Here is a 23615-nt window from a genome sequence, read left to right on the forward strand (position 1 = left end):
AAACACCACCAGAAAATAAAAATAAAAACACTTCCCCCTCTTTTTTTCACTGGTGAGGGTGAGTATGAGGGAAGAAATAGATGCTTTCCAGTTCTTTGTTTACCTTCTTTGTTTACTTTGCAGCTGGATCTTTGATTGTCTAGCCCTGGGGGCTTGCTGCTGGATTGTTAGCAGGCTCTGCATAATTAGCTGAGTTCCAAGTGGAAAGATACCAGTGATGCTGAAAGCGTTTGCTGGTTTGTGGGAGGACCTATCTTCATTTCTTATTAGTTAGGAGGGAAGAGGAAGCCAGCAAACAAAGGAGACAAGGTGTCTGCAAATCATCTGCAAATCATCTGTTCAGCTGAGCTACCTCCTGGGAAGCTGTCAAGTCTCCACCTTTTGTTCACTGGTATATTGCCTTGTTGAAACACTTACCACAATGTTATTTCAACGAGATGGCAATTTAATCGCACAGCACTACAAAGTATTGGTTTTATCCATACCAGTAGCTACTTCAACATCTGACAATGGGCAGAACCATGATTCTGTATGATCTCCTGCTAGTACATTCAACCTTGGATTTTCAGTTTACTTCGGGCAATTTAGAAATGCTGTAACTTATTGTAGTATCTAGAACAAAACAACAGTTTGATGGCTAGGTAGGATATATGAGAACAGAACACATCTACTTAACCAAATACATTTTATTTACAGGAATTCAGAGTAATATAAAAGGAATGGCTTAAATCAAAAGAATAAAAGCATATTCCTAATTTATGCTGTTTTCATTCTAGATCTTAACTGGAGGCACAGCGTATTACAACTTGCATGGTTACCATTTAAGATCTACATTTCCAAACTACGTAGCCAGCTAAAGTAAGTTATGATTAACATTGCAATCCCATACACAGTTAACCAGGAGCAAGTTGTACTGAAATTAATGGGAATTGGGCTGAGCTGTAAATTCCATTGGCTACAACTGAACTTAAGTTACTCATCATGAATAAGTAAAGTAAATCATGGAAATAAATCATGCTGCATTCAGTGGAGCTTGCTCTTCAGTGAACGTGTTTAGGATTCCGGCTTTACTCATCATGACTAAATTTAGGTGGGGTGCAGCATAGGCCTAATATAACTTAACAGCACCCATTTCTGTCACAATTGTGCGTGTGTGTGTTTGAATTAAACAAATAGGTTCTTCCCTATTTAGAGCATCTTCACGTATTCAAACCAAGGAAGCTTACAAAATATGCAAATAGGGTCTGATTCATGTTCAGAAATGGCTATAAAACTGCTTAAAATAATAATGTAAAGCAAGCTGCTGTTTTCTCTCTCTCCTGAGCCTTAAAATATTCTTACTGGTTATTGAACCAAGTAATTTCCATTTCCTTGAGTTTACTTTTCACTGGGGTATGTTGTTCTGTTTTGACTAGCTATTTTGGGGGCTCTAAATGATGGCTTTCAGTTGGCAAACACACTTGCGGCTGGGCAAGTCCTTCGTTCCCAGTTTATACCCTGCCTCCATGTTTCCACTCAGCATGTCATGTTTCTGCTGCCTGATCATCACTTTGGCCAGTCTTTGTTGACAGATGCTGCAGCTGTCTTGGTTGCATCATGGGAGTTCACAGTCACATCTGAGATGGCACATTTGTGTGTGTTGGGAGGACTGATTAGGACCACCCAGCATCCACCCACAGTCGTGGCACAAATTCCAGTTTCTCAGAGTCTGCAAAAGTCTTGTTCTTTTCCCCTGGTGGTGCAGAAGTCTAAAGCCAAATTCCTATTGCTTTGGCAGCGTGTATTTGCCCTTCCGATCCAAACTCTTCTTAAAGTGGATAGCGTACCAGAGGAACAAAGTTAAGCTCATCCCATACACCTAGGGTAGGTAAATAAATGAAAGACAATTAAAAACATTTTTGTTGTTTAAAAGAAATTAATTAATTAGAATGGGTTCTGTCCAATAGTTACATTTGTCCAAGGACTTCCACTTGGGCAGTAGAACTTCCCCTCCCTCTCTTCTCTCTGCACCCTACCCAAACCTCTGGAGGTTTGGGGGAAAATTCAGGACAAATTTGGGGGTTGGGGTGCATGGAGGGAGGAGGAGAAGAAGTTCCTTTGCAGAAGTTGAGGGGAACAACTTCACTAGACACCTTGTACAGTGGTACCTCGGGTTACAGACACTTCAGGTTACAGACGCTTCAGGTTACAGACTCCGCTAACCCAGAATAATACCTCAAGTTAAGAGCTTTGCTTCAGGATGAGAACAGAAATCGCACGACGGGGCGCGGCGGCAGCCAGAGGCCCCATTAGCTAAAGTGGTACCTCAGGTTAAGAACAGTTTCAGGTTAAGAACGGACCTCCGGAACGAATTAAGTTCTTAACCCGAGGTACCACTGTATTTCTCTACTGCTTTTCTACAGGTTCAAAGCGATTTCTATCAAAGCAATAAAAATACAATGCAATACAATCAAATCTATAAATAATATGGGGCCACCATATAAGTCACCATGTAACAGCCACCATGTAACAGTCAAAGAAACGAGATGGTCTTTAGTAAAAAGGTGTACAAGGAAGAAAAAACCTTTTAGAAAAGTCAGCTGAGAGGTAGTTTCCTTCATTTCTTCCAGGGAGTGCTTCCACAGTTTCAGAGTAATCATCAAAGTAGCTTTTGTTATTGTTCAAATTTACTGCCAACTTGGCACAGACAATAACAGCTGCTTGCTACAACTCAACTGGCAAGTGAACTTGTATGGGAAGACTCAGTCCTTATGAGCACAGAAACTCTGATCCTTGGGATTGGAACCACCTCCTCCTGGCAAAAACCAGTCACCTGCAAATCAATGCCACTCACTAGAAATCTGTTTCTGAGAGAGGAAAGGAGGGAAGCGGAGGGAGAGATGTATGCCCCTTTGGTGAGAGAGGATTGAGGGCTTTACATTCTTAAATTATTACAGGATGGTGTCAGCTAGCATGGCCAGTTGTGCACTGCCAAATTAGAGAAAACACCTATTGGTGCTTATAAGTGCCCTCTGTCTTTGAGCTCTTTGCTCTCCTACTTTCAAGGCTCGCTGGGTTCTGGGAGCGGCAGTCTGGAATGCTTTCTAAAGACATTGTGTCCGTCAGCTGTCACCCCCACTGGTGCTTCCTCCTTCTCCTCTCCCATTACGGTGGTACCTCGGGTTAAGTACTTTATTCGTTCTGGACGTCCGTTCTTAACCTGAAGCACCACTTTAGCTAATGGGGCCTCCCGCTGCCGCTGCGCCACTGGAGCACGATTTCTGTTAATAATAATAATAATAATAATAATAATAATAATAATAATAATAATAATAATTTTATTTATACCCCGCCCTCCCCAGCCGAAGCTGGGCTCAGGGCGGCTAACAACAATCAAAATAATCCAACATTCTAAAAACCTTTCATGATAAAAATTAATTAAAATCAAATTGATGGCAACCATTAAGCAAAATTCTGTGCAAATTGCCAGAGGAGGGGGTCAGGCTGCGCCCTGACCAAAGGCCTGGTGGAACAGCTCTGTCTTACAGGCCCTGTGGAAAGATGTCAGGTCCCGCAGGGCCCTAGTCTTTTGTGACAGAGCGTTCCACCAGATTGGAGCCGCGGCCGAGAAAGCCCTGGCTCTAGTTGAGGCCAGCCTAACCTCTTTGTGGCCTGGGATCTTCAGGATGTTTTTATTTGCAGACCATAAGTTCTTCTGTGGGACATACCAGGAGAGGCGGTCCCGTAGGTACGAGGGTCCTAGGCCATATAGGGCTTTAAAGGTTAAAACCAGCACCTTAAACCTGATCCTGTACTCCACCGGGAGCCAGTGCAGCTGGTATAGTACCGGATGAATGTGATCTCGCAGCGGAGACCCCATAAGGAGTCTTGCCGCAGCATTCTGCACCCGCTGGAGTTTCTGGGTCAGTCTCAAGGGCAGCCCCACGTAGAGCGAGTTACAATAATCCAGTCTGGAGGTGACCGTCGCGTGGATCACAGTGGCTAGGTCAGGGCGAGAGAGATAAGGAGCCAACTGCTTAGCTTGGCGGAGATGAAAAAATGCCGCCTTTGTTATAGCTGTAATCTGCGCCTCCATAGAGAGGGAGGTATCGAGGATTACACCCAAACTCTTAACAGACGATGCTGGCACTAATTGCACCCCCGCAAGAGATGGGAGTTGCCCCCTCAATCCCATATCGCCCCGTCCCAGCCAGAGGACCTCTGTCTTCGAAGGATTTAACTTCAACTGGCTCCCACGTAACCATCCAGCCACAGCTTCCAGACATCTGGTCAGTGTGTCTGGGGCCGAGTCAGGATGGCCATCCATCAACAGATAGAGTTGGGTGTCATCGGCATACTGATGGCAACCCAGCCCAAAACTCCGAACAAGCTGGGCGAGGGGGCGCATAAGGATGTTAAAAAGCATCGGGGAGTGAATCGCACCCTGAGGCACTCCACACACCAAGGAGTGGCGCGATGACAATTCCCCCCCAAGCGCCACCCTCTGTCCCCAACCAGAGAGAAATGAGCGCAGCCATTGAAGGCCTGTGCCCTGGATCCCCACGTCGGCAAGGCGGTGGTCCAGGAGTTCGTGATCGACCATGTCGAAGGCTGCTGACAGGTCTAGAAGAATCAGCAGCCCCGACCCGCCTCGATCCAGCTGCCTGCGGAGATCATCTGTTAGGGCGACCAGAGCCGTCTCGGTCCCATGACCAGCGCGGAAGCCGGACTGTTCTCATCCTGAAGCAAAGTTCTTAACTCGAGGTACTATTTCTGGGTTAGCGGAGTCTGTAACCTGAAGCATATGTAACCCGAGGTACCACTGTATTTCCCATCTTTCCCCCTCATCTTCGTCTGAGCTGTGACCTCCCTCAAACGCCTGTTGTAAATCTAAACTGCCTTCCTCTTCTCTGTAAGGGTCAGGCTGGGGAGGCAGTCTCTACCATTTCTCCTCTGCTCAGTCCCTGACAGGGGCAGAGCTGAACTGCAGCAACAGCCTCCTGGCAGGGCTGTCACTGCCACTTACCAGGAGGGTAGAGAGATTCTGGCAAGGACGGAGATGCATGGGCACACCAGCAGAAGCACTGGATTGGATACACCAGTGTGTGCCCACACAGCACCCACCTTGCTCCTCCCCTTCCAGATACTCCTCCCAGGTAATAGTGCCCATAAAGCATGAAAACACTGTTCATAACGAAATCTAAACACAGATACCTTATTTCCAGTGAAGCAACTGGAAGGTTTATACTAAGGGTTAGGTTCCCACCCAATAACTAAGCTCTTTTGGTCCCTGTGACTTATTAGAAAAGGGTTGTTGTTTTTTGCGAGGCAGAATGCTGCCACTTCTGCAGAATTATGCTGCCATCCATAAAGCTAGATTTGCACTTCTGCTTCTGTTGATTAAGGGGAAAAACAGGAGGATACCAGAGAACACAAATATTTACCATGAAGAAAATTGTAATGGTCATCAGCACAGAGACAAAAGTCATGTGTTTTTTCAGGAATTTTTGGATCTCTTCGAGGCAGTCCTGAAATATGAGAGAAAATAGCTTAGAGGACAAGATAATAAATGAAGGCTGTATGAAGGCTGTATGCCTAGGCACACTTACTTGGGAGTAAGCACCATTGAAACACAGTGGGATTTACTTCTGAATAAAAATTCAGAGAGGATCAGGTTCCATGTTTCCCTCCCCAACTCCTCACAGATTTGGAGGAAGCATGCCACCAAACAGAAGCTGCTTGAGACCAACAGTGGGATAAGGACTTCATGTCTTGCTTGTGGTCTTCCCAGAGGCATTGTCTTGGCAACTGTGGAAGTTAGGCTGCTTAACTACAACTAATCCAGAATGCGGCAGCTAGACTGGTGACTGGGAGCGGCCGCCGAGACCATATAACACCGGTCTTGAAAGATCTACATTGGCTCCCAGTACATTTCCGAGCACAATTCAAATTGTTGGTGCTGACCTTTAAAGCCCTAAACGGCCTCGGTCCAGTATACCTGAAGGAGCGTCTCCACCCCCATCGTTCTGCCCAGACGCTGAGGTCCAGCGCCGAGGGCCTTCTGGCGGTTCCCTCATTGCGAGAAGCAAAGCTACAGGGAACCAGGCAGAGGGCCTTCTCGGTAGTGGCGCCCACCCTGTGGAACGCCCTTCCAGCAGATGTCAAAGCGATAAACAACTACCTGACATTCAGAAGACATCTTAAGGCAGCCCTGTTCAGGGAAGTTTTTAACGTGTGATTTTACTGTATTTTTGGTTTTTATGGAAGCCGCCCAGAGTGGCTGGGAAGGCCCAGCCAGATGGGCGGGGTATAAATAATAAATTATTATTATTATTATTATTATTATTATTATTATTATTATTAACTAGATGGACTGTTTGGTCTGTTCAGAGGGAGAGTGGTATCATCCAGCAGGGGTCTGACATTCTTACAAAATTAGTGCTCTGCCTTCCAATAATTCCTCTCAAAATACTCATACCAGCTAGTGTGGTTTCATGGTTATATTGGAATCTGGGAAGCCAGGGCTCCAAGTTTCTACTCAGCTATGAAGCTCCTTGACTGACCTTGGACCAGTCGCTAACCCTCAGCCTACCTTACCTCACGGGGTTGTTGTGAGGATAAAATGTGAAGGAGGAGAGCCATATACAGCATGTTTTGTTCCCTGGAGCGAAGGTGTGATATAAATGTAGATGCAGTAGTAGTAGTAGTAGTAGTAGTTATTATTATTATTATTATTAACTGTTTCATAGAACTGAAAGTGTCCTGAACGATCATCTTGTTTAACTTCTAGCCCAGATGATGTCAGGAAACATCTTGGTGCCAGAGTGACAAGGCCAGTTTTGCTAATACTCCAGCTGAGTGAGAATTGCTTCCTAAGAACTTGACCTGACTGTACTGCAGAGCTTCCCAGCCTCACATATAATTTACCTTTTCTGTTCCCACGGCTTCTGATTGGCACATCTCTTTTTCAATCCTGCTTGCTTCTCCAAAGGGTGGCTTTTTCCCACAACAGAGAAACTGAAAGAAAAGGGAAAACACTCGTATCATTGCTTTTCTTTTCCAAACATAACCCTTAAAGAAGAGTTTGAATTGTCGTCTGTTGGTTTGTTACTAGTAAACTGCAGAGGCTTTGCCTCCTCAGCCTTAAACCCTACGTTATTATAACTGCAGTGGTTGATATAACAGCTGGCCATCAGACTGAGGATTAAAGATAGAGTATCAGACTAACTTGTTCCATTGGTACAGCAGAACTTCCCTCCCCTGCTTTTCTCCCTTAGCAAGTGCCACACCAATTCTTAATCTATGCCAGAGATTTAGTGGACCCACGGGGGGGGGGGGGAGTAAGTTATCTTGCACAAGTGGAATCTTTAAGTTGATGGAGGGGCTTGGCTGTTTGCCACCCATGCTCTCCATTCATGATATTATGTGGTCAAATGCTTCTGCTTTGCTTCTCACTTGCATCTTTTATAAGTTTGATACTGCATTTCAAAAGTTGCCACTGGTTTCGTTCCCAGTGACAAACCACTCAGTCCTTCGCTCCTCACCAGTATTTTCCTTTATTTCTTGGCACGTCCTGCATTTTCCATGCAATACAACCAATGATACAATGGAACAAAAATATTGTGCATTTATTTAGAGACATAGCTGCAAGCGGTGTGGGAATATGGGAGAGGCCCTGGTTCATATTATGCACAATTCAGCACTGTGCAAACAGATGAATCCTGATGCAGGTTCTGTGACGTTGCACCTGGCAAATACTTAAAGCATTTTGTGGAAGTATAAATCTTATGCAACAGGGTGATGATGTTACTGGACTGGACAGCAATACATGATGTAAGCCTCACGGACCCTCCTTGCCTGCCACTTTGTGGCACGAATTAGGAAGTACAGGTACCCCATGCATCCCTGGCTGGGTCGCACTGTGTATATCCATATTATACAAGTATGAATTTTATAGCAAATAAAGGTAAACATCCCCTTAAGGTCTAGCCATAAAGTGGTAGTTGACACATGATTTCTATAGAAGTCCCATCAAAACCTTCTGGGATAGTGAAAAGATGGTCATCTAGGTGGCCTTTTTTGTTAACCCAGTCCAGGTTCCTCAGAAATGGTGCCCCATTTATACCTAATTTTCTGTACAAAAGATGACGTGTCTGAGAATATCAACACTTTCCTTAAATCACCTAAGGTAATGTTTTATTAATCTGGCAGTGGTTTTGCATTGATGGCATATACTATTTCGGGCATGAAGGACCATCGTTTTAAAAACAGCTTGTTTCATCAGCTAGGCAGCTGCTAGGGTGCAGCCAGTTCAGGTTCCTCTGGGAATTTCAAAGGCACATCTTATGATATCATAGTACTGGCAGAGTGCTGAAATTCCCTCTTCTACAAGACTCCTAAGGGTACCTGAACCTTGACTTGCATGGCATTTGGCCACAGCAAAAACTGTGGTGGTCAAAAACAAAACAAAGAAAGAAAAACAAAAACATAAAGGCCCTGGCTAGGTGCCCGATGATTCTCTCTTGGGCACACAAACATGTTCTTTATAGTTTCTTTATAGCATGGCCACTGTGTCTGACTGATCAGGAAGAAAGCAAAGCCTGACTTCTGCTGCCTTTCTTTTTTTACAGAATAGGTCAGGGCTGCAGTCCTGTACACCCCCCCCCCCGGGAGTTAGGCATGCATAAGGAAGGATGGTGGTTCCTTGACTCCTCCCTTCCCCAAGCCTTCACCCAATAATTGGTAGCAGAGACACAGAGTAGATTTGTAGACATTGTTGGGAACATATATTTTTTAAACGCCCCCCCCCCATTAGAAACACAAGATGTGGGTTTGAATTCTGCATGCTGGAAAACGTAAGGTTAGTGTAGGAAAAAGAAAGGAGAAGTCCATATAGTAAAAGAGCACGTGTTGATTTTCCCCTATGGCTCCAATTAGATCTTTATCAAAAACAGCTCCCACAGTGCAAAGAATCTGGAATTTCCTTTAGTCAGCTATCTGGAGAGGAGAAGCATACCTCTCTGTCTCTCCCTCTCCAAGAAACATTCCCTCGAAGCTGCTGCTCTCTCTCCTGCACCCATCCACAAAGCTGCTATTATTTTGATGTTCCTTGCTCCTTGCTCCAGGAACAGTGGGGCTTTCTGAGTTGCTCCCTGCTGCAAAGTTCCACCTGCTCATGGAATGCCCTTCTCTCTTACTCTGCTACTCTTCTCAGGGCAGTTTCATTGGTGCAGCATTATCTCTTCCATAAGCAGCAGTATAAGGAAGAGCAGGAATTCAAGTGCTGTAGCACCATACAATTATAGCACATCCCCATTACCCCTCACAGAGATGCAGTTCCCAGCACTCTCAACCAACTACAGTTACCACCTTTATATTTATTCCTTCCTTCATTCTTATTATTTGCATGGGGTGTTGGTGGTATGTGCTTTAAATGTGGCTGAGCGCCAAACTAGATGGGGGTAGTTTGGCATAAGATAGCTGGGCTTTGGTTTTAACCAATAGCTAGCATGGGATGGTGTGGAGGAAGCACAAAACTGGGACTGTGGCCTGGTGAGAGGTAGGCTTTAACCCTTTGGCTCCACCAATGGGAGATTTCCTCCCACTGTGAATATCAGCTGCAAGGGCTATGTGTGTGATTCCGAACCAGACTACAGCTGGGCCAGAGAATTCAAGCCCTCCTTCTCCCCAAGCTACAATCCCAGTCCAGCATCTCCCTCCCATGCCGGCTATCTGTTAAATGAAAAACAGCTGTGCAAAACCAGACAGTGGGATGAATGTAGCATCTAGTTTGGTCCTGAGAAGGCCCAAGTGAGGAGATTTGACTGCTTGAAGCAAAGAACAAGATGGTGTCCCTTCCACTATTCCATATAGAGAAGTCAAAAGGATTGGCAGTTGAGTTTTGCTTCAACACTAGTGATAGGATAATATCTTCCACTGTGCCAGAGAACAGGCAAGCTTAGTGGCTTCAGGGCAGGCCTTCTAGCAAACAAAGAGGGAGATGACGGACGCTTCCAGGAGCAGCAGCCAGGGGACTGCCACTGCTCCCCCAGCACCTGCTACCTGAAGCTACTGCCTCATTCTTGCTAGTGGCTGGACCAGCAAAAGCAAATTGCCTTTGAGTTTGTTATGTAACCTACTGTTTCAGAGGAGTCAAAATTTAACAGATAACACGAAACCCCATCCCAAACTTGGAAACAGATATGGGGCATAATAGAACGAAGTTAAAATGTGCTACGTCATGATTGCTTACACAATATCAGCGTAGCCAGCCAAGGAAAAATTTCAGCAATTCACCAGGACCTTTGATGCTTACCACAATGGGGGAGGGTGTTTCCCCCTCATTGGTCCTGCCAAGTGCTAATCCATTTCTCCAGGCAAGTCATTGGGAAGAACTAAATAACCTGTGCTCCAGTCAGGGGTGTAGTGTTGTCCGCAAAGGCCCGGAGTGGGGAGTGCACGCACTGCTGCCCCCCTGCGAGGACGAAGCATGCCACCCCAGCCCTCATCGCTGCCTGGTGGGGGCAGGGTGTGGAGGGTGAAGAACACCAGGTTCTACATCCTAGAAACTGGTTTCTGTGGAACGGCCCCTAGAGTATAGACCAAAATGTGCAAGCAGATCACCGTTTTGTGGATGGTATGTAGCTCCTGTCTCCTGGTGTTGGAAGAGTTGCTTCTCACATCTTCATATACGATGTCATACACATCCATCATGGCATCTTCAGCCTACAGGGAAGACATGCCCATAAGAAGAATTTCTACATGTCAGCCATCCTTTAAGGAACGATCTTATAAACAGACAGTTGTGCTGGGTTTGCTGTAATTGTTTCCGAGTGCAGAAAAAAATGCACAATATAACACAGGGTACAGAATTCAGTTTCCTGAGAATCAGAGTTGTTTTTCCTTTGAAAAAAGTCTACTTTCAAGTCCTTGTGGGCTATGAAAGAAATGTTTAGAAGTGTGTGGACAATGCCAGCTAAAATCTCAGAAATCTGATGATGATGATGATGATGATGATGATGATAATAATAATAATAATAATTATTATTATTATTATTTATACCCCGCTCATCTGGGTTAAAGCCTCAGCGCCTAGGACTTGCCGATCGAAAGGTCGGCGGTTCGAATCCCTGCGGCGGGGTGCGCTCCCGCTGCTCGGTCCCAGCGCCTGCCAACCTAGCAGTTCGAAAGCACCTCTGTGTGCAAGTAGATAAATAGGGACCGCTTACCAGCGGGAAGGTAAACGGCGTTTCCGTGTGCGGCTCTGGCTCGCCAGATGCAGCTTTGTCACGCTGGCCACGTGACCCGGAAGTGTCTCCGGACAGCGCTGGCCCCTGGCCTCTTAAGTGAGATGGGCGCACAACCCCAGAGTCTGTCAAGACTGGCCCGTACGGGCAGGGGTACCTTTACCTTTACCTTTTACATCTGGCTGCGTTTCCCCAGCCACTCTGGGCAGCTTCCAACAAAAGAGTAAAAATACATTTAAAACATCAGTCACTAAAAACTTCCCTAAACAGGGCTGCCTTCAGCCTGAGAGGTCATTGAATAAGGATCCAAGTTGCTGGGAGTGGGCCCAACACCATGACTAGCAGTCCCGAGCACATTATGCAACCAAGTCAGAGAAAACTGTTCAATTATGCAAACTTGCTCAATTTTCAGAATAATAATAATAATAATAATAATAATAATAATAATGCATAATTCAGCTTTCTTTGGATAGTGTTTGGGTTAACTAGGTATAGAACTGCAATGCATTTAGTTCAAAGTGCAAGCAGCCCTGCTCTTGAAACTGGATGAAAACACTGCAATGAATATTTACAGATTTATTTATTTGTTTAAAATGTTTCACAGCCTAATGATACCACCCTGAGCAAATTTGCCAGTGGTACACTGCTGATTTAGAATTCAACGCATGAATGACAATCTACCAGTGCAAAACAAATATGCACCCAAGTACATAAATTTACAAGATTGATTCAGAAATAAAAAGAGCAGGAATTAATTTGGCTTTGCTGCAACAGGGAACTCACAGGAACCTCCAAACATATTTCAGTAATGGTTAAAGCTTCGGTTATCACCACAAACTCAGTGGGAAGCATAAATGGATTCTCACCATTACGCAGAACAGACATTGCTTGTTCTTCTGAAATTTAGAGTCTAAATGTCTCCAAGAAGTAAGCCAAGTGTCTGGAGATCACTGTTTGATTATGGGGATTATGCCTTTGCCAGAGAAGACACTTCCCATGCTCCTGTTTGCTAAGCCCATCTTCTGTATTGTCATGCCAAGTGGCAAAAATAAATTCCCCACACATTCAACTAGATATACTATTTAGGGGAGTGGTAATATTCTCACCAGGGACGTGGGTGGCGCTGTGGGTTAAACCACAGAGCCTAGGGCTTGCCGATCAGAAGGTCGGCGGTTTGAATCCCTGTGACGGGGTGAGCTCTTGTTGCTCGGTCCCTGCTCCTGCCAACCTAGCAGTTTGAAAGCACGTCAAAGTGCAAGTAGATAAATAGGTACTGCTCTGGCAGGAAGGTAAACGGCGTTTCTGTGTGCTGCTCTGGTTCGCCAGAAGCAGCTTGGTCATGCTGGCCACATGACCCAGAAGCTGTATGTCGGTTCCCACGGCCAATAAAGCGAGATGAGCACCGCAACCCCAGAGTCGGCCACGACTGGACCTAATGGTCAGGGGTCCCTTTACCTTTTTACCTAATATTCTCACCACTTGTTGGGATGTAATATACAACCAGGTCAATGATGGCCAATGATCCTCTGTTTTCACCCCATTAAGTAGCGAATCAAATCCTAAATGTTTTCAGAAGAATGTAAAGCACTGGAGTTTCTGGGAAATTTGAATCATTGTGTAGCAATCAGAGAAAGACAATTGATCTTGGCTTTATCAGGGAGTTGGGTGGGTTCCATTTCTTTTATTCCTTTACCCTTCCCTTTTCTTTCCTATTGATTTGTGCAGGCCTCAAGGCAAATTGTAGCTTTTCAGAGCAGAAAACTCAATAATGCAGGGAACAGAATTGAGGGAAGCAATCAGAGTGTTAGGTAAGACATCCACTGAAACCACATGAAAAGTTTCTCCTAATTTCAGCTGCTTTCTTACCTCAACCCCGACCCTGGATTTCTTATCCAGGCATTAAGGATCTCTGATTTAGAAAATCAGATTGAAAAAGCATATCACATATTTATTGCACTCCATAGATTCAACACATAGCATTATAAGGTTAGGCATGTACTAAAAATTCATTCTAGTACAGTGGTGCCCCGCAAGACGAATGCCTCGCAAGACGGAAAACTCGCTAGACGAAAGAGTTTTCCATTTTGGAGGTGCTTCGCAAAACGAATTTCCTATGGGCTTGCTTCGCAAGACGAAAATGTCTTGCGAGTTCCTGCGGGTTTTCCCCCCTCCCCCCCTTTTTCTTATCCGCTAAGCCGTTTATCCGCTAAGCCGCTAAACCGCTAATAGCGCTAAGCCGCTAAGCCGTCAATGGGCTTGCTTCGCAAGACGAAAAAACCGCTAGACGAAGAGAATCGCGGAACGGATTCTTTTCGTCTTGCGAGGCACCACTGTATTAGTTTTCATGTGCCGTGTTTAGGGATGGGCAAATGTGTAAATTCTCTCAGTTTCTATTTTTTCCATTCATAAGTTCAGCTCTTCACATTTCTCCATCAGTTTGCATTTTAAAAAAGAAGTCTTTATTAACATTCACCAGCAATCTGGTGCAAATTCTTCCTCATATATCCATATGCCTATGCAATTCCGCCATTTTTTGCAAAGCAATTTCTCCAGACATAGTGCATTTTGTATGTTCTTTTACACTTTACCTCAGTACATGCATTTTTGTACACATAACATGGCTTGAGAACTGCACTGCAAAATTCAGAGAAATGCAAATTTTGAAGCGTAGCTGTCTTTTGGTTCTCATATTCTCACAGAAAGTATGGCTTAAGCAAGTTCACCTTTAAATGTAAAGTGAACTTGAATTTATCCCCCATGCTTATTCACATTAAAGAGTTTCAAAATGAGGCAAAAGGGAATAAAAATAGGATGTGGGGAGCCATTTTGTTGCCAGCCTGTCTTTTTGTAGAAGTGGCTTCATAATGGCGATGGTGGAGTAAAGTAGAATTCCCTCAGCATGTGTGTTGCTTCCCACAATTGTGTGGGCAAACAGCTGACAACTGCATTCCCACCGACTGATCTGTCGGTCCTGACATGTGGTGTACCTATAATCTTCCCAGGGCGAAACATGAGGTTATAGGCAATATAATCAAGTATCACAGCAGGCATTGTTAGAAACACAGGGAAATTAGCCATGTGTTCATAAAAAGTCAGATGGAAAATGAGGCAAAAAACAAAAACCAGCTGCAATAAAAATGGCTGCCTCTAGAACTGTTCCTAGTATGTGATCTAATGCTATGTCTGCAGATCAATTGGGGCCTTGAGATAGGGAGTTGGGAGCGAACCCTTTGCACCGTCACTGATTCCTCACCCTAAATCTTCTGCCTGGAGCCACTGTTAGTTGTGAGATAGGAAAATGTGGAGCGTACAAAAATTATGCTCATGTATTTTACCCTTCACAGATAATAGCTGCTTCTCAGGGCGTTCAGAGTTAAGAAAACAGTATGCATTTGGGAGGGAGGTTCTCTCCCCTCTCCCTCAGCCATAATATTCACCAGATTTCCCCTCTCCTTCCATGACTGTTATTGAGGTTGCAATGACGCGATGGAGACATATTCAGGATATTCTATTGAAAACAGGTAGTTCCTCAGAAGCCTTTGGTGAAGGACTGTTGACAGCTTTCTAGAGGTTCATGTATATCCAGATGACCCCCAGCTACATGTTTATTGACATGCTCAAAGAATCCTAGAAAAGGTGTATGAGTGATGTAGGGCTTCTCTTTGCAGAAGCTGGTACTTCTCCAGAAACATTGATTCTTCTCCTGATACATGAGCAACTACTCATTAAAAACCATTCCACGAAACCAAAAACCAATGAACCTAAAACAGATTATTATTATTTTACTCCACATTTAGCCATTTTCAGTTGTAGGGTAGCCAGAAAACTGAAGAGAGGGACTACAATATCCCTGGCACGAGCCAAACATCTCTCCCTCTGCAGGTAGACCACCCAAGGCACCTTGTTGCTCAATTTTGGTTCAATTATGAACCAAATATCTTGGATGGTATTCAACTAAGTTTTACTCAAAGCAGACCCATCAAAACCAATGGGTCTAACCTAGCCATGTTTATTACATTCAGTGAGTCATGGGGTCAGAGAGAGTTGAACACGACTAAGACAATTAAACAACAAGATTTTGTTGAATGGAAGATTGCAGAGTTGCTGATTTTTATTGCCTATTTTTATACACATTGTCTTGTTTTATGTTTTTAATATGTTTCTGCTTTTAAATTGATTTTGACTATTACCTTGAATATTTAATAGAATCACAAGGAAAACAATAACAGCATAAACTGTACTGCATGGAAATTCTGCTAAGACAAAGCCGGGAGACATGTTGGAACAAGGGTTGTTTGGAACGCATTATGACTTCCATCTTGATTGGCCTGGCTACTTGGCGGGAAGCTCTCCAACAACAGTGCAGCACATGTGAAGAGAGGCCCCAAAAGAGTCTGGTCCAGAGGCCATTACAATATGTGCAAGTAATTCTCCTGACTTGTTTGAACACAGAATTATTTTGTGTGTGGCACCACTCTCAGAAAAAATTAAAGAATGCATGTATTGCTACTGTTTGACTGTGGTGGCCAAGGGTAATAAACCAGGTGTGGAGAGCTCTTTTTCTGTCAAGAGTGCATTCACTCAGGAGTAAATGTTCAGGCCTGCATGAAGCCCAGAGCCAAAAGTGAGAGCAACCACTCCATTCTCCCTCTCTCTTTCTGCCATCCCTTTTTCCCTCTCCCTCCCCACTTGGTGGGCTGCCGGAGGAAGAACAGATCACTTTTGCCAAAGGTCTAAACTTATTGTTTGCAGAGTGTTTTCCCCTACTACTGCCTCCATCGCTCCATAAGTTGCCTTTTTTTTTTTACACCTTCCTTCTGTCCCTCTGAGGTCCCACACCTGCATGAGATTAGCTGTGGGTCATATGCAGCCTCAGGTTCCTCCCTTCAAAATAAACCAAGAGTCCCTTTCGTAGCATAGACTGAAGCACCCAGAATGCAGCTTTCCCCCTTAAGGCAGGGGTAGGGTGTATTTTACAGGGAGATCTTAAGGCCACTCAACCTCCACAGGCCATTTTGACAGGTGGCTGCCACCCATCAACCTATCACCTGACATCACCACCACATTTTCCTTTGCCTGCTAAGCAGTTAGAAATCAAGCCAGTCTGAGAAAGTCACAGGGCTTTTAAAGAACTGACAACCAGCTGATCGTCAGTGCCTGCAAATCACACTGTAGGTAGGGAGCAGCTTATTTACCTGTCTGACACCTGACAGGTATAGGGAAGGTGCCTGTGGCTTGGGGGAAATGGCCTCATTAGGTTCATGGGCTGGAGATGGCCTGCTGCTGCCAGGGAGTATCACTAATTTATTGATTCATAGCTCTTGTATTTCTTCCTTCCTCCAAAGCTATGCATAGAGCTGTACATTTTCTGAGTTCTATGCAACTAGAGTGTTTTCTTTTGAAAGTGGCGGCTTCTGAGGGCCACCTCAGATGTTATATGAAAGAGTCAAAACCTTAACAGGCCTTGTTCATCACATTTTTATAAAAACGAGGAAGAAAGGGGAAGCCTATGCATTGCAGAAATCGCCGTATCACTCAGAAGCCTATGGATTCTCCTTGTGTTTCCTTAGGGATGTGCCATATTTTTCCTGCATCCTTTGAAGGGAATTTTCAGGCTGGAAAACACACAATAAGCAAACATCCAGGAATTGTGATTGGTTGGGGATTGTACGCTTCCACTAGGCGCCTGTTTTCTGATTGATAATGTAAATGTCCCTCAAAAGTTACAGAAGAAAAGGGTTGACTTGTCTTTAGCAGGAATGTTTAATGTGGCCCTGAAATCAAGAAGAGAAATTACCTTGAAGTAAATGTATGTTTGGGTTGAAGAGGAAGCTACAGTACTTTATAAACAATTCTCTGCTCCTGCTTTGCCAATGGAACCTGCTGTTCTACACCACAAGTGATTAATATCTAAGCTAACCAAATGAGCTGTGTATAAATTAAAGCAAACACTGGCTAGAACTATATGGGGAAAATGGAAAAAACCTCCCTTCACCTCAGTTGCTTTCAACTACATGTGGCTTGTTCATCCATGCATTCATCATTACATTTATATCCCGTCTTTCCTCCATGGAGCACAAAGTGGCTGGGGAAGCCCAGCCAGATGGGCAGGGTATAAATAATAAATAATAATAATTATTACATGGTTCTCTCGCTTCTCATTTGATCAGAGGTGCCGTTTGGCCACACTGGGTGCTGGAACCACAGGGGGCGCTGCAACAATGATGCAGAATGGAGTGTGAAAGGTGTGGCAGGCACTGAATTTTAGCATCACACAGAGCGCTACTGAAGTTTGAGATCCCAAAGTCCACCACTGATTTGATCCTCACAACCCCGTGAGGTAGGTTAGGCAGAGAGCGACTGGCCCAGGGTCACCCAGTGAGCTTCATGGCTGAGTGGGGATTCGAATCATGATCTCCCAAGTCCTAGCCTGACATGCTAACCACTACACCACACCATTTGGGCTACGTCATTTATTATTAAATGTGCACTACTCACATTTCTCCTTCTTTTAAAACAATTCCTAAAGCAGAAACTTCAGCTTCCTGCTTGTGGAAGATTTTTCTTAGTGCACTGGACCACTGCTTTTCCACTTCTTGCATATGATTTAAGTATTTTAAACATAACATAAATTACCGGTACGTGAAAATTTTGATGGCATTGCAATAAATTGCCAACTTTCTATTCTAAGTCCTAATAAAATAATCTATTGTGCAAGGACATTCATGTTAATAGTTTACGTTTGACTGTTCCCTTTCCCCTCTTGTTTTTATTTTCAAAAGTGACAGTGTATGGGTTCATGACATATTACAGAGCATATGATATATGCGTGCACGCTAATTCCCTTGTCTACAGAGCTCACAATCTAATTAGGCTGCTGGGATGATATACAGAAGAGAAGCCATGGAAGGAAGGCCAAGAGAGAAAATAAGAGTGTTCAGTGGAAGTGCACTGAACTCATCCTCTTTTACCCTGTTAAACCCCAATTGTTAAATAATGTCACCACCGACTATTGTCATATGTGACAGACCATAATGAGAATTGGAATAATGAATCGTATTCACCAGAGCTATAGGGGTGTGGTGTTGTTTGGTTTGTGGTCTGTCTTGTATTTTTGTATTTTTGTATTGATTTATATGGTTATTTCCACATTGATAGCTGGTCTAATTCAATGAAGAAAAATCAGTGGGGTGTGTGTGTGTGTGTGTGTACAGCCCAGCCAAAGCTGGTATTACCAGCTGATTGCTTTATAAAGGTTCAACTGTCGTAAAAAATTGCCTGTTTATAAATTGCATATAGCGGACAAAATGTTGTTTATGACATCTGGCTTTAGGAGAAGGCAAACCATTGAAAAAAAAGACACAAGGTTTTCTTAATCACCAATAAGCTATTGTTGGGAAAAGTATAAGGAGAGGCAGCAGAAGCGTTTTGCTGCTCCATGGTAATAATATCATAACAAAAGCCATTGTATTGACCTTATTCAGAGGAAAAGACCCAGTCCGAGTGGATCCTCTGACCACAACATCGTTCTTAATATAAGAGGATGATATTTAACATCACTATGAGAGGTTATGCAGATAAAATGTGCATCACAAATTAAGAAAGGTATAAACTACCGTATTTTTCGCTCTATAACACGCACCTGACCATAACACGCACATCGTTTTTAGAGGAGGAAAACAAGGGAAAAAACATTCTGAATGAAACAGTGGATGTATCATTTTTGTGCTTCATGCTGTGGCCACAGACATGTGATCTGATGGTGAATTTGGGCTGACCCAATGCAAAAATCCTGAGAATCCCTGTGGATCCATGCTTTGTAACCACGTTTTTGCACCATTGCAGCCCCAGGCAACAGTGGGTGCGTGATTTTTGGGGGGCAGGCTGTAGCCATGGACATGCTATGCGCTCTGATGGTGAATTTGGGCTGACCCAATGCAAAGATCCTGAGGATCCATGTGGATCCATGTTTTGTAACCACGTTTTTGCACCATTGCAGCCCCAGGCAACAGTGGGTGCGTGATTTTTTGGGGGCAGGCTGTAACCATGGACATGCTATGTGATCTGATGGTGAATTTGGGGTGACTGAATGCAAAGATCCTGAGGATCCATGTAGATCCATGCTTTTTAACCACGTTTTTGCACCATTGCAGCCCCAGGCAACAGTGGGTGCGTGGTTTTGGGGGGGCAGGCTGTAGCCATGGACATGCTATGTGATCTGATGGTGAATTTGGGCTGACCCAATGCAAAGATCCTGAGGATCCATGTAGATCCATGCTTTTTAACCACGTTTTTGCACCATTGCAGCTCCAGGCAACAGTGGGTGTGTGATTTTGGCGGGGCAGGCTGTAGCCATGGACATGCTATGTGATCTGATGGTGAATTTGGGCTGACCCAATGCAAAGATCCTGAGGATCCATGTGGATCCATGCTTTTTAACCACATTTTAAGTGGGGAGGGAAGGAAAAACACAGAAGGGACAAGGAGCACGAGAGGGGTGTGCAGAGAAGCAGCTGGCTAAGAATGCAGAAGAGGGGTATAACGGGAGGGAGGAAAGGAAGGCAAAAGTTTTCCCTCACCTACCCACCCAAGCCAGCCAGCTCGCGCGCGCTCTCTCTCTCTCTCCCTCCTGCATGTTTTCACTCTGCTTTCCCCTCTGCTTGCCTGGAGGGGAGGGGCTTTCCCTGCTCTTTGTTCCGTTTGAGCAAACACAGCAAGGAAACAGAGGTGGGTGGGCAGTAAGACCCTGAGGCAGAATGCAGGAAAGCAGCCGCTTCCTCTTTTCAGGTTTCCCTTCTCCGAGACTCGCGATTTGATTTTTGCCTGCTTTTTTTTGCCTCCCCTCGCACCATTTGGCTCCAGGGACCACACATTCGCTCAATAACACGCACAGACATTTCCCCTTCCTTTTTAGGAGAAAAAATCTGCGTGTTATAGAAGGAAAAATACGGTAGTCTAATGAAGAAGACCGCTGGGACACAACTTTCCCAAGATACCTATAGAAACGACAGGAAAGGGCATATTGGGGGGTTGAATAGCTCTGTATGTAAAAAAAAAAGTCCAATCGAATAGAGACCTATCAAATAGAAATCCTGAGAGGAGTAAACTCCTCTGCAAAACCTTTTGTGTGGAATAACCAGAGCTAAAAACTAATTTAGTACTTTAGACATATTACTCACCTGGCCAAAATGGCAAGGGTGATCTTGAAACAGAAAAAGAGGTTGGGGGGGCAGACAATGGAGAAAGTGTTACAATAATGGGCAACCAACTACCCACACATTAACTGAGTGTATGCATGCTTGGCTTATTACAAAGAGACAGTGCTGGATGGTCTATTAAAGCAAATGAGGTGCCGCCCCATCAAACTTGGTCTGAAATCAACTAGCACACACACACACACACTCACACCCTGCTGTCAGCTTCCACCTGACTTAGTTTCATTGCCACCATTAGTAGGGAGAAGGATGGAGATAAAATCAGAATTAGTTGGCTCTGCCTTGTCATTGTCTCTGGCTCCACCAACTACAGTGGTACCTCGGGTTACAGAAGCTTCAGGTTACAGACTCCGCTAACCCAGAAATATTACCTCGGGTTAAGAACTTTGCTTCAGGATGAGAACAGAAATCGTGCAGCGGTGGCGCAGCGGCAGCAGGAGGACCCATTAGTTAAAGTGGTGCTTCAGGTTAAGAACAGTTTCAGGTTAAGAACAGATCTCCGGAACTAATTAAGTACTTAACCCGAGGTACCATTGTATTGGCCTCTCTGCCTTCCTCTCCACCAGTCCCAATGGGCACCAGCCACCACTGCAGAGAGACAACATTTCTAGATAATGAACCATCTAGGAAGGATGCAGACCTGGACTTATTCCTGAGTGTTGTCTGGAAGAATCAGCATGGCTTCTGCAAAGTCCTGCTTACCAACAGTTTTGAGTTCTTTGATAAGCATGTTGATGGGGTGATTCTATGGATAGTGTATACTTAGAGATCTTTGAGTTCCCTAAAATGAGGCAAAGGATTAGGCTGCGCAAAAAAGCTTCAAGGGCCTTGTCCAAATTCTTTTGAATTTAAGAGAGATATGATGTGGTAGTTTATGCCTCTCCTGGAAAAAAGGCTCTGTGCTCCTCTTAAAAGAGCTGCCTTTCTTTTTCCACAGTAACAGGCTGGCCCTATTGCTTTCTTTAAAATTTATGAAAGCCTCGGCAGAGTTTTATTTTCCATTAATAGGCAGTCAATTCCACCTACCCTTTTAGTTCTCTTCAATACTGGCTTGAGATATTTGGCTATCATTTCAAACCAAAATGGGTCTTTCTGATCCCATGGGGGTAAAGGCTGTAAAAGCTAGCAAGATGTTCCCAGTTCAGGCTGCTCAGCAGTTATCAGAGTGGAACGTCAGGAAGAGAAAGGGATCTATTGTCTTCCCTCTCAGGAATGTGTCTGAAAAGCATTAAATAATCTTAAGAGACACATTCAGGGATACCTCCTTTCTAATGCAACTGTAAAGAGTTAGGAGGATGCTTTCCAATGCCATTTGAAGTAGCTTGGATTGGAAGGCACAATAAATGAAGTGCCAAACATATTTGAAAGGCAGAAAGAATTTAGGGGGAAAAACAGGGAATGTGGTAAAACTTAGTGGTTAGCCATCCTTTGAAATCTGTACTTCCCTGAATTTGCAATGCAGCTCTTCGGCCAAATGAAGTGTACAAAATTACATATACTAGGGTAAAGTGTGCATTAAAAATGTGCAATAAAATGCATGTTAGTGGAAATAACATAAAAAATGCATTATATTGGGGAATTAAGGGAAATTCACACTAAATGCTAGTAAATTTTCACGAGGTTTTTTTTTATTATTTTAAAAATGCAAATGGATGTGGAAATGTGAAGAACTAAATTTAAGACTAGAAGAATGAGAGACTGAAACCAAAATAGATGTACTTGCCCATGCCAACCTGCAGCATGTGGGAAGCTGTGGTGTGTCTTCTGCATGTCCTCTGCATCCCCTTGGCCTGATTTAATGCATCCCTAATTTCAAACAGCCTACAGAGATGGAGTGTCAGATAGACAGAGAGAAAGACAGAGAGAGAGAAGACCACATTCCAGAGCCAGTGTGTGTTATGGCCTGTGGAGAAACCCCCACCATCACCACCCAGTGTACAGAGCTAGGAAACAAATAAATTTCATAGATCTATCAATCGGGGCATTACATTTTGGGCAACTTGAAATGGCAAGCAGCCACTGCAGATGGGAAATGGATTTGCCTTCTGTTGTCACTGCTGTCCACCATTAAAATGCATCTGGGGGCCTGGCAGGGAGAGTGGCGAATGGCGGCATGGCCAAGTCAGGCCGGTGAGCACCCTCCTCACTCCCAGTGGCTGACTGCTGCTGCTAGACCTGCCCTACTACCAGATCCCAAAAACCATCCCTTCAGCAGGTGAGTGCACTGAAATTGTGTACATGCAGTCTGTTTATGTATGCAATTTAGGGGCAGGGACAGTAGATCGACATGGGCATCAGAAGAAGGTATCTGAGACCCTCCTAAAACCAGCCTCTCAGGGAAGTATGCAGAAGTGGGAGGAGGTGCTGTGAACAAAAGCTCCCATATGTCCCATCCTTCTCTGAAGCTTCAGTAGTAAACATAACAGTTTTAATGACTGCAATGCTCAACCTTGGTTGGGAGGAAAGTGTATCTAGCTCTGCCTGCTGCCTCCTGGAAAACATTGCTCTCACTCTGCAAACTATAATCTACCCCCAAGTTTGAGAACCACTGGCTTAAAAGACAAAGAAACACAAAAGTTACCCCAAAAATCTAAAGATAAAGCCAAGCATAAACCACCACCCACAAATGTAATTGTTCCATTCGACCCACCTGTACCTGTATGGACAGGTAAATATAGGAGTGGAATATATAAGGTGAATCCACTGACCTTAGCTATCACCGACTGAGGAACAGCATTATTGAATGCAGTTGGATTTAAGGCGTAACTTTCTTATCCCTAGATAAATGGAGTGCTTCATAATCTATTAAGTTAGAGTGCTTTCTGATAATTAATTCCCTTGTGGCAGAACACTGCTTGTATAGGCCAAAACAGCCGCTATTAGATACTCAAGCAATGGATTACAAAAAGCTCTCCATATTAGCAGCTGTCAGCGAGAGATGGATTATTAGCTGGGATGCCAGATCATCTGTTTGCTTGTTGTTCTAATATTCAGCAATCCCATGTGCTTTCCATCTGGACTGCCACTAGAATTGAGCACAACAGCTCTGAAGGCAATATCTCATTCATTACAGTATTTCAGAAGCTTCTGTAGACTCGCCAGGGATTAATCACAGCACAATGTCAGACAGTCCGTCAGAGATCCCAGCGCAGTAAGAAGTGGACACACCTATTTT

At 44.3% G+C, this 23615-nt stretch overlaps 1 protein-coding gene across 4 annotated transcripts in view; it reads right to left on the bottom strand.

Moving 5' to 3' along the window:
• Positions 1–671: 671 nt before the first annotated feature.
• The window catches only part of TSPAN32 (tetraspanin 32), a gene marked incomplete at its 3' end in the record, with an annotated part of 38146 nt that continues 15202 nt past the window's right edge, over positions 672–23615 (bottom strand). For 3 of the 4 annotated variants that reach the window (XM_079987945.1, XM_079987944.1, XM_079987943.1), the window contains exons 6-8: positions 10603–10704; positions 6907–6996; positions 5280–5507 (exon numbers count right to left, since the gene is read on the bottom strand). In XM_079987945.1, the coding sequence (XP_079844071.1) occupies positions 5280–5507; positions 6907–6996; positions 10603–10704 (420 nt within the window). Of the gene's footprint in view, positions 1859–5279; positions 5508–6906; positions 6997–10602; positions 10705–23615 lie in introns of those variants that run through there. The other variant, XM_079987946.1, reaches the window with a different exon arrangement.

The sequence above is a fragment of the Podarcis cretensis genome, assembly GCF_951804945.1.
Source record: "Podarcis cretensis genome assembly, chromosome: 1".
NCBI classification, from domain to species: domain Eukaryota; kingdom Metazoa; phylum Chordata; class Lepidosauria; order Squamata; family Lacertidae; genus Podarcis; species Podarcis cretensis.